The 12,125-nt window shown below is 43.0% G+C and overlaps 1 protein-coding gene across 1 annotated transcript; it reads right to left on the bottom strand.

Annotated features, from left to right (window-relative positions):
• Window positions 1–10,070: 10,070 nt before the first annotated feature.
• Window positions 10,071–12,125, bottom strand: LOC134223945 (zinc finger protein 41-like). Its single transcript, XM_062703199.1, has 2 exons — window positions 11,976–12,125; window positions 10,071–11,907 (listed from the first exon to the last, which is right to left on the bottom strand). Exons 1-2 carry the CDS (start codon window positions 11,996–11,998, stop codon window positions 10,245–10,247), a joined length of 1,686 nt encoding a protein of 561 aa, XP_062559183.1. The 5' UTR covers window positions 11,999–12,125; the 3' UTR covers window positions 10,071–10,244.

Genomic DNA, 12,125 nt, shown 5'->3' with positions numbered 1-12,125 from the left:
TTGCTTTATATTTGTGCAATGTTGAATCCTCTAAAGTACTTTTCTCGAAACATTTTATAATGAGCGAGAAAGGCATCATCACCGCTAGGTGGATTAATCTGGGTTTTGATGATAAATAACCGAACAATTTTCAGAAGACGGCAAATTTTTGATTTATGAGTTACATTATTTTTCCGTGTGATGGTTTGGCAACGGTTGGAGCGGGTCGCCAAATTTGCCAACTCGCTATTCACCGATGGTTGCGTTTACATTTCCCAAACCCGTTTATTGTACTTCCAGTTGAAAACCGAAGTGAGCTCTCGCGACAATCGTGTTTTCTCCCGTTTCCTTTTGTCGCAACTACGTCGCGACTAGTGCGCATCACGGCGCACGGCGGTGGCATAGATGCGCACTAGTCGCGATGCACTTGCGACATCAGGAAATAAGGAAAAACTCAATCGTCGCGAGAGCTCACTTCGGTTTTCAACTGGAAGTACAATACCAATGACCGGTGCGAGTTCGCGTCATGATAGAGGTTGCTATTTTGGCTTTATTCACGCACTGGTGGGGATCGTCTGAAGACGCAATAAAATTAGTTCTTCGTAAATAAACCGCGTTTTTTATTATTTCGGCTGAACCCGAAACGCAGAAGTGCGTCTGACGCTTTGCATGTCCTGACCCAGCGCCGAAAGCTTTTCGGCCGCCCGCATCGATTAAAGGACTTCGGGGTACTTATTCTTGTCTTTGGGAAGATCCATTAATTACGTAACGCAAAAATCGGACTTTTTCAACCCCCCCTCCCCCCTATGTCACACTTTTTGCATTAAGCATCTGAAAATTTTGTATGGATCGTCACACTTCACTAAACCCCCCCTCCCCCTCTAAGCGTTACGTAATTTGTGGACGTTCCCTTTTTCACCAACAAAAGGCTTCGCCTCTGACCTTAGCTTCCTTTGTGGGTCGAGACTTCCGCTTTGCCCTACTGGCCAGAGATTTTCGGTTCTTTGTGCCGACGGCACCGGCCGGCTGGTACCCTATTGCGGCCCAGCGACTTGCGCCTGGTTGGTGCCTTTCGCCTTTTTGGGCCGAGAAGTCGCTTTCTCGGGTCGACGGCCTGTCGGATTCCTCTGCACCCCGATCTGCTCCGTCCAGGCAACCTTTATGGTCGCACGTCTCTCTCCCCACCACCCGCCGGATAAGTGCGTCCTGTTCTTGTCCTTCGACTTGAACAGCCTGGCGGAGCATACGAAGGTTCTGTTTTAGTTCCTTACTGATGTTCTGCCTTGCGCTCGGAAAACTCGATATTATCGAGTTGCTCGGCCAAGAAATCTTCAAACATTTTTCCATGAGTTCTTCACAAAATTCCATTAAATATTCTTTATAAAGTTTCATTGCTGGTTGATTTGATAGCAGTTGAACTTTCTATAAATAAAATAATGCTGTAATTCCAAGACGATTGATTCACTTTGGAAAATTTTGTTTCATTCAAACCGAACAAAATCGAATTTGACAAAAAACAAACAACCTGAGTGTATACTGACCAAAGTATTTAAAGTATCACAGTGGTTGGAAGCTTTCCTGGGCTTACTTTCCTGATATGTAAATATCGATGTGTATCGATTTTCGTCGGACTGTTTCCTTTTTTGGCTCGGATTTAAGTCGCTTTTTATCTGTGTTGTGTTGATTTTTTATAGTCGGTTTTTGTATCTGGGTGTGATTGATTGACTTTTCTAGCCCTGTGCAGTAGAAGTTTTCGTGTATCGGTCGAGGTAGCGGTGGGTAATATTGAGAATAATATCGCGTTTTTTGTGCACCGTTCAGCATCGCTAAATATGTCGACGTCTGCCTGTGATCACTGTGCGAGACCAGTTAAGGAGGAGGATTCCATCATTTGTATGGCTTTTTGCGAAAAAGTGTTCCACCTGAAATGTACGGCTTTGCCGACGACGCCTACGAAGCTCAATAAGCCATTTGTGAAGATTGTTCATGAAAGCCCAAACCTTGTGTGGATGTGCGATGAGTGTGCGAAGTTGATGAAGATGATGAGATTCAAATCGGCTGTCTCGTCATTCGGTGACGCAATCAATGCGATCACAGAAAGACAAGAATCTGTTCATAATGAGATCAAAAAGCAACTGACTAGACAAGGACAACAGATCGCACAACTCTCGAAACGCATCTCACTATCGACTCCGGCTAAAGTACCCGACAACACCCTTCGCAACCTCCGTCGAAAAGACGTCGTGACGATGACGCGGCTAACAATCAACAGCTTCTTGGTGGAACTAAGATCGTGACTGAAGCCAGTGTAATCACTGTTCCTGATCCCGTCGAGTTGTTTCTCGTATCCATCCAAGCGTTGAACGAGAAATGGTAGACAAAATGGTAAAGGAATGTCTGCCGGGTGCAGATACTGTTAAGGCCGTCCCGCTGGTACGACTAGGAGCCGACACGAGTCGTATGACCTTTATCTCGTACAAAATCGGAATCGATCCAAGGTTCCGCGAAATAGCATTAAATACCGATACTAAGGGAATTCTGTTCCGGGAGTTCGAGGATCGTTCCTCAAAAAACTTGTGGCTTCCTCGTCCGGACGATCATGATCTCCGACGAAATTGGAACATCGCCGTTTTCGACTCCTGCGTCTGGAGTAGATACCCGAATAAAAAGTACAATATAAAAACAGTAATTTTTTATGTTACAATTAGAAAGAATACATTAAAACTACAATAAAAAGAACTGTAAATTGAACAATAAAAATACAATACAATATATTGTATTGAACCATAAAACTTATTGTTATTGGGACTTTTACAATAGAAAAGCAGGGTTGTTAGTTACCGTAACAGTAAGAAAATCCTTTTTTTCCCATATATTCTGGAACACAAAACAATGATTTCTATTGTTCTTATATTGTTAAAAAATTTTGAACTAAACAATAAAATGTGTTGTTAAACAATTGTTTTTCCAATTCGAATAAATCATTGTTGTTCTATTATATTTTATTTGGGTTTTTTAAGACATTATACTGCCCACATTCGCATATTTGTCCCATATGAATAGGAAATCCAGCAAATATGAGATTGACATGCGATAATGGGCAGTATAGTGGAATTAAAGTAAATTTGTTATTTTCTACTATAAGATAATAGAGCTTTATGTCAATCAATTACATTACAATAAAACAAATATTTATTTTATACTGTTATATATATATTTTATTTCCTCAAATAAACATATTGTCTTCATTATAATCACTGTAACAAATATTAAGTCCTAATTAAAACTAAAACTCTTTATATCCAATATCAAGTGATATAGCTCATCTGGCCGGTACATAAAATTGAAACACTGCTACACTAATTGCTTGGTCTGAGCGAATTATTAGCAGCAATAGTATTTTATTACAATTCATCTAGTTACCGTAAACGGTTATCGGTGCATTTTGTAGACTTCTCTGGGTATTAGTGTTAAACCTAATACTTCTTCTTCTAGAATATAAATGTCGAATATAAGTGTCGATGGAGCACTTCCACAATAATTAGCTTTATGATGTTTATACTAAGCTACCAATTATGAATTCGTATATCATGTGGGTCATATCCATTTTAAGAATATTCTGAATTCAGACTATTGTCTACAAAGTTGTTTTCTAACCAACTAAGAACAATTGCAAATGAAACACTCACCCGTGCAATAGAATCAACAGCTCACTAATGTCTCCCATGAGACACCGTCCCGAGGATTTTACCACTGTACATTTATCGCGAAACACGTGCTGAACAAGCGATCCTGGGCCACGCGCGTGCTGAACAATCGAAATCCGGCTGCATAGGTAGCACTATTCCAGCTTTCGCATCACATCATCGGAGTGCTCGCTCCTCGGATCGCCCTCAATGAGCCCGACCAGTATGGAACCGCCATCGTCAGCATTGAAAATCACGTTCCACAGCAGATTGAATTCGTACAATGTATTGAATCACTCCATGAAGAACTTGGCCTGATCAGCGATCGATGACATGCTCACATCATAAGTATAGATGCAGTTCCTTGAGCCACCGCTCTTCCTCTGTGTCTCGTCTGCGGAATAGACTACGTGATGACCTCCGGAATTCAACGATTAACGATGCAGATGGTGCGCCAGAGTTGTCGTATCTGTTGTGGTTGTCGAATCACTGCGAAAATCAGTAATTGGTACTGGAAAAAGGGGTTAAAGGCTATTACACCGAATTAATGGTCAACAATCTGGAAAACTGAAACTTTTAGCCTTTTAGTTAGGCGATAGCCAACCTGCAAGAAAATAAAGAAAAAGCTTATTTGATCGAAGATTTTCTATATATCCCATTATCCGAGCCATTATCTATATTTACCAAATAAACTTACTGAAAACGAATGTTATTTGATGCAAATTTGAACGGAGTCTAAAAACTACATTGAAATCGCCATTTTTTGTCACTTTGTTTTTGTTTGTAATTGGAGAAATAGCATTTATTGTAATTTTATTGTATTTACAATAGATTGTTTTATTTGAGTTAGAAATCGTACAATACAAGAACAACAGTTTTAATTGTTACCCATAAATTTTATTGTTCCTGTATAGTTTACACAATGAAACTTGAAGTTTTGTTCTATTCGGGTAGCCCCCGGTGCAACCTGTTACCTGTAATATCGCACTATGACTTGATCCATTCTCTCCGTTCCTGTATGCCAGAACGCACTGCCTGTTGCCATATGGGAGCATCCACAAATTACGTAACGCTTAGAGGGGGAGGGGGTAGGCCAAAGTGTGACGATCCATACAAAATTTTCAGAAGTTTCATACAAAAAGTGTGACATAGGTTGAAAATGCCCAATTTTGCGTTACGTAATTAATGGATCTTCCCTATGGGAGACCCCGAACGACTTGATTCAGTCCCGCTAGCTGCTTTCTGCCTGCACAATCGTTTCCTGCCATTAGAGTCATACTGGCTCTGCTATGGAGTTTGGTGTTTAGGTCTCCCAACCACCTTTCTCAGGCAAGTATGCAATCCGTGACAATATTTATTTTCCTGATTTGCTCCTGTGTTCTAGCGCAACATTCAACTCTATTGTACCTACAAGCGGCCGATCCGGCAGTGATGCAGCTCCGACCAGAACATTTTTTACATGTGCGGCTATTGTCAATCCCTCGTTATCTTCGCAACCGGAACGCATTGTGGAAAGCATTATGGAAGCCCCCGACTTCTCTAGCTCAGTTCTGCCTTCTGCTGCCTGCGCTCACCTCTGTCGTCCTGGTCGCTAGCTGCAGATCGGGGGTCTTCCAGCATCCGACGACAGGCAAGTACAATCAAGTTTTCGTTTCTCCGACGTTTGATGCCGATTCACTTTTCAGTATCCTGCGCTCGACAAATCTACGTGCTGATTCCCCCATATGGCCTACCTTTGGGAATCCGGAACGCGCCGCAGAGAGTCTCAAAGGAGCTCTCAACTTCTACGACTCAGTCAAGCCTCTTGCCATCTCTGCTCATCACAGTTGCTCCGGTCTGTCGTGTTCGGAGGAGACGGAGACTTCCCGCGAAATACATCACAAAACTGAAGCTGACTCCGCTCATCTGTCACTCACACATCTGGCACTCGTGTCCAATGTATATGCCCTCTTATTCTGTTTATATTTATATTATCAATACCCGTCTCAATCCCTACACGGTCCTGCTGTCGGAAGCGGGGAGAGGGTCGTCCAACAACTTGAATACGCCGAAGAACATGATTATCCATCAGCTCAACCGAGATATGATATCGAACACCTTGCCTCTACATCCAGTACGCTCCCGGGACGCACTCATACCACAAGCTCAGAGAAAGACCCTCTAGTCCTCCCAATTCAGTCGTGCCATTCCTGGCAGCAACCAACAGACGTTCCGGTCCTGTGCTTGGGTCAGGCAATGGGGTCTACCAAACTCCTTATGTCGGCAAGTACTTCCATCCAATGAATCTTTCTCTGCATGATAGTGTTCCGGTTTGCAGTGATTCATCCGCTCATCGCCCCATGCAGTCTGACATATCCATCTACTACCAGAACGTTGGAGGAATTAACGGCCTTCTAAACGAATATAGACTAACTGTTCTGGATCAGAACATCGACGTCATAGTGTTTACCGAAATCTGGCTTGATTCTCGAGCGAGAGCTACGTTTTCGGAGCCGGCTACGAAGATTTTCGCTGTGATCGCAACACGACGAATAGCAGGAAAACTACCGGAGTTGGCGTACTTGTTGCAGTTAACTACAGCTCAAAAGCACAATTGGTTGAGGACGATTCTTGGAACACCATTGAGCAAGTATGGGTTGTTATTCAGCTTGGTGACAGGCAACTATTCCTCTGTGCTGTGTACATCCCTCCGGATCGGACTCGCGACTTGGATCTCATTGACAAACACTGCCGATCTGTATCTTGTGCTTCAGATATGGCCGCGTCTTGTGATGAGGTTGTGATTTTGGGCGACTACAACCTTACGAGCATTACATGGACTCCTATTCACAGCGGCTTCTTCCGTCCGGATCTTGAAAGCTCCACGCTCCACGCAGGTGCCGTTAAACTTCTGGATAACTACAGTATCGCAACGCTATCTCAAATCAATGGCGAGGTTAACGAGAATAATCGCTCTCTGGACCTCTGCTTCGTGAATGGTCGTACCAAGGCACCTTCCGTCTGTTTGGCCCCTGCACCCTTAGTTAAGGATGTTGCTCATCACCGCCCTCTAGTGATTGCCGTCGAAGATAATGTTATGCGTGATTTCTCCAATCCCCCAGCCGTGGTGTCGTACGATTTCCATAAGGCGGACCATCGCAGTATTACTGAAGTGCTATCAAATATGGATTGGAAACATATTCTTGATCCAGTAGACATTAATTTTGTTGCAGAATCTTTTTCTCACATCATGGTGTACATCATCGACAGATGTCCCAAAAAGTCCGTTCGATCAGACTCTCGTATCCCGTGGATGACGAATGCTCTCCGGTCGCTGAAAAGGTGCAAGAAAGCTGACCAACATGGTTTTACAGCTGGCCGTTCAACAACTACTAACTTGTTGTGCCTAACGTCGTACGTCACGGATAGCATGATTGCACGCACTCAAACGGACGTGATTTACACGGATCTTTCTGCAGCATTCGATAAGCTGAACCATAAAATTGCAATCGCCAAGCTTGACAGACTTGGAGTCGGTGGAAATCTTCTCGATTGGTTTCGATCATATCTGACCGGACGCCAGCTTGTAGTTGCTTTAGGCGATTGTCGCTCGGATAGTTTCCGCGCTTCGTCTGGTATACCGCAGGGCAGCCACTTGGGGCCTTTAATTATCCTGCTTTACTTCAACGATGTTCACCATGTAATCGATGGACCACGGCTATCCTTTGCGGACGATCTGAAGATATTTCTTCGCATCTGCTCAATAGCCGATTGCCAATCCCTCCAAAACCAGATCACTGTGTTTGCCAACTGGTGTACTCTGAACCGACTTGTGGTTGTTACAAATTGCAACGCAGCGCAATATACACCGGGGCTCAACTGCCGGGGGAGAGAAGGACCAATGTTACAAATTGCAACGCAGCGCAATATACACCGGGGCTCACCTGCCGGGGGAGAGAAGGACCAATGCGTCCGATATACCACCGCTATTTTCACTAACGACCACGCTAGCAATTCGGATAAACACCACTTTTCACTGAACAACGGTTTCGACGGTTTACAAATTCAATTTATTATTATGCATCCCAAGATAAACACTCAGATCGTGATCATCCCAATCAGCCTCCGTTGAATTGCGCTGGAGCGCGCCCATTTACTTTACACACGGCGGCTATTCAACTATGGCAACCCCATTCGGCGGCTTATTAAATTAAACAGCACAGGCTCACACCCTGTGTAAAAGCTTATGGGCGCGCTGCTGCGCAATCTTTGCTTGCGCGTTATCACCGCGAAGAGTTGAGCGTTTAAGAAGAGCGCGACAATATTTCCACGTGTTCTCCATCACGCTTACTTTACGAATGAATGCCTAAAGTTCAATATGAATTTCTTCAACCGCGTTGCCTAGCAACCTATTAGATTCTATGATTGCTTTGATGTATTGCATTAAAATTTAAAATTTTTGTTATAGCGCTCAGTAGCCTAGCAACTTGTTAATCTATGGTTGCTATGATTGGATTTTGTTCCCAACAGTGGTCAATCCGGCGAAATGTTCGGTAATTACTTTTCACGAATGAAGGAGCCGATAGACGAATCCAAGTAAAAATAAGAAGAAGACACACGACGGTGTTAACTTTGACAGATCCTACAGCGCAGCATAGGAAGATCATTTTAAAATGCTTATAATAAATTATAGACAAATTGTAATTAAAATCTGATTGATGTATGATACGGAAAAAGTTCCGAAGTTTTTGATAGATACATTTTTGGAAAATATACAAAAAACAAATGAGATAAGCTTCCAAATAAGTACCTGAGAACTTTTTCCGTATCGTACATCAATCAGATTTTAATTACAATTTGTCTAGAATTTATTATAAGCATTTTAAAATGATCTTCCTATGCTGCGCTGTAGGATCTGTCAAAGTTAACACCGTCGTGTGTCTTCTTCTTATTTTTACTTGGATTCGTCTATCCGGTTTAGTTACTCTCTTCTCGACACGACTATTAATCGAGTGCATTGCGTGAAAGATTTGGGAGTTCTTCTGGATTCGCAACTTACATTTACCCAGCACATATCCTTTGTCGTCGATAAAGCGGCCAGAATGCTTGGCTTTGTGTTCAGGGTCGGGTGGCGAAAAATTTCACCGACGTGCATTGCTTGAAGGCACTCTACTACTCTCTCGTCTCGTCGGGTCTAGAGATGTCGCAAATTAATCGATTACTTCGATTAATCGATTCATCGTTGTGATAATCGATTAATTTTGAATCGATTATTACCCAACGATTAATCGATTCAATAATCGAGATGAATCGTGAGTAATCGATTAGTTACTGATCGATTAATCAGAATTTTACGACATCATAAGGATGTCGAAAATTAATTGATTATTTCGATTAATCGATTCATCGTTGTGATAATCGATTAATTTTGAATCGATTACTATACAATGATTAATCGATTCAATAATCGACTAGAATCAAGAGTAATCGATTAGTAACTAATCGATTAATCGGGATTTTACGACATCTCTAGTCCGGTCGACGTTGGAATACTGCTCGGCGGTCTGGTGTCCTTACTATATAACAACGGATCGGAACGCCTCGAATCAATACAACGCCGCTTTGTTCGTTTTGCATTGCGCAAACCACCATGGAGAGATCCATTTCGCCTCCCTAGTTACGAGGATCGCTGCCAGCTGATCGACCTTCTTCCGTTGCGTATCCGTAGGGACTTAAGCAGAGCACTGACCGTCGCTGACATTATACAAGGAAAGATCGATTGTCCAGACATTCTGCAACAAATTAACCATAACGTGCAACATCGGCCATAGCGGAATAGCATAATGTTGAGACTTCCCCTTCGCCGCACCAACTATGGTCTGAGCAACGCATTGAACGGCTACAGCGAGTTTTTAATATTTAGGGTGGCATCAGTATTTGACTACCACTTGACAAGAGATGCGCTTCGCCGTAGTTTTGTAAATGTTTTTCATCGTAGTAGCGTTGTGAACGGGGACGAAATTTATTCGGCCATGAAACATTGACGAGTAGGCATAATAGGCTGATCAGAGAGCTTTATTTGAGCGTGAAGTTCTGCAGACGATACTCGGCGGACTGGGCACGTTGTTCGTTTGACGGAAGAGCGTCAAGCGAAGATATTATTCAGTAGAGAACCTGGTAGAGGCTGTAGGCTTCGTGCAAGTCCGCGTACATGATGTACACCATAAATAAATAAATAAATACTGTAAGTGTAATGGATTTATGGGAGCTTGTAGGGATTCAATTATTGAATATCTAGAGGATTGCCAGCAGTCCGTGACTATTTTTAGAAGCCCATAAACCCCACAGTGAGTGGATACGAATTCTTACTCCGAAAGTACTTGAGAGCCAACTTAAAGGTATGTATTCTAGGAATTGAAAAAAACATTTTTCTTACTTGGAATTTTTCGAGAAATGGTGTGGAAAGTCAGGGAATTTTATTCTCAAATTTGACTCGACACCCTGATCGATGATCATACTAAAACTAAAACTTGTTCCATTTATTACACATATAATCATTGGATAGCATTTCGCCAAACTTTGAAAGCGAATGATGTACATTCACATTTCCGTCGACGCCGCTTGCTGGTGCGCACCTTCCATGTACTGTTCGCGATGGATTGACGTCACATGTCCATGAAGGGAGGCCTTTTTAGTGAACGCCCGGTTACAGTACGGACAAAAGTGTATAAACAGAGTGGGTGCACCGGGAACGTGATATGTATTCTTGTGCTCCCTCAACTTGCAGTGCTCGATGAACGACATCGGGCATTCGTCGCATTTGTACCGTAACTCGCCCATGTGCTGGTAGAGATGCCGCCCCAGAGTAGTCCGCAGTGCAAACCGCCTTCCACACTCGTTGCACGGGTAAGCGACCCCTTCGTGAACAAACTGCTTATGCACACTGAGCGAACTCGCATGAAAAAATTGTTTCTGGCAAATCTTACAAACGAAAACTTTCCTATTTCTTTTTCGCTTTTTCGGAATATTGTGGTCGTGCTGTCCGGTACTGTGCAGTTTTCTATTTTTTCGCTTGTATGATCGGCAGTTCTTTGGAATATTCCTGTCAAGCTGTTCAGTAGTGTCCAGTTCAGGTGGCTGCTGCTTTTGTGTGTAAAAAATCCTCTTAAGAGGAATTTCGTAGTTTAGAATCGGTGGAACTAAATTTGGGTCCAACCGTTTAACAGCGATAACCAATGGACATAACTCTGGGTGTTGATGAACTTCTATCGATTGGTTTTCATCAATCCTAGAAATGGGTATTTGACTCAAATCGTCTATAAACGGTTTTTGATCGTAGTCTGGAAAAACAACCACGCTCGTAGTACTAACTGGATCTGGCAGCTCCGACTTTATTCGCGGATTCTTTGAGATGTTGGTAATTACAAAAGGAGGAACAGTTACTGGTGTAGACGAATTAGCAGCTGTTACTGCAATCTCTGGTTGAGGTATTTCAATTTGATCAACAGTAGCACCCCTTCGCCGACCCGTTCCAGCCCAATCTCCCAACTTCATTCCATGCGTATCGCTCATATGACGCCTTAAAGATCCACTAAAGTGATATTGTATTCTACAGACATCACACTCGAAGGGCTTTTTGCTTTGAGCGTTCTGCTGATCGAATACCAGTTTTGTTTTCTTTGTTGGATGGTCAGATTCGTTCTCATTTGGCGCTGGACCATGCAGTACTTGTATGTGGAACAGCAGCTGCTTCTCATCGGCAAAGACCCTGGGACAATGCGAGCAGCTCACCTTTAGACTGTCCACGGTAGCATTCCCATGATATCGGAACTGATGAAATTTCAACAAGCTCACCATTGAAAATCGGGCATCGCAACGATCGCAATGGTGAGGCAGATCGTGAAACGATTTCCAGTGTTTCTCATACTCCGACTTGAAGAGAAACTTGATCGGACATTCGCTACACTGGAACGGTAGACTCGACTCGCTCTGGATGCCGTTTCTTTGTTTCCCGTTGAGAGCAAAGTCACATCGTAGGCATCTTTCCCGGAAGTTCTCGAACTGTTCCAATAAAAATCGACAGGTGCTGCAGATTCCGCAAGGATTGTTAACCGAAAACGAAAGATCAATTTCCATGTAGCGTTTAATGAGCTGCACCAACGTTTGCTTCGGCAGCAGAAATTCGTTCGTAGCTTCCAGCAAAGGTTCGACATTGGCCGTCGACAAACATAATCGACAGTAGGAATCAGGTGCACCGCCCGGCCTAAAAGAAAGACATAATTTGCGTTAACAATTTTCTAGCCATTGGAAATGTGATAATTGTTATCTTACACTATAAGAAACTCTTCCTCCATCGTATAAAAAGAACAATTTTTGGGCAAAAAACTGCAAAATGTTGGAAAATCGCTTCACTTTGCATTCCAGTACAACGTCAACAACTCTGAAGCTCAGCCACCGGGGCAGGTTTTAGAACTTGACAGT

Source organism: Armigeres subalbatus, chromosome 1 (assembly GCF_024139115.2).
Source record: "Armigeres subalbatus isolate Guangzhou_Male chromosome 1, GZ_Asu_2, whole genome shotgun sequence".
In the NCBI taxonomy this organism is placed as follows: domain Eukaryota; kingdom Metazoa; phylum Arthropoda; class Insecta; order Diptera; family Culicidae; genus Armigeres; species Armigeres subalbatus.
This window is presented reverse-complemented; position numbering and strand designations above follow the sequence as displayed.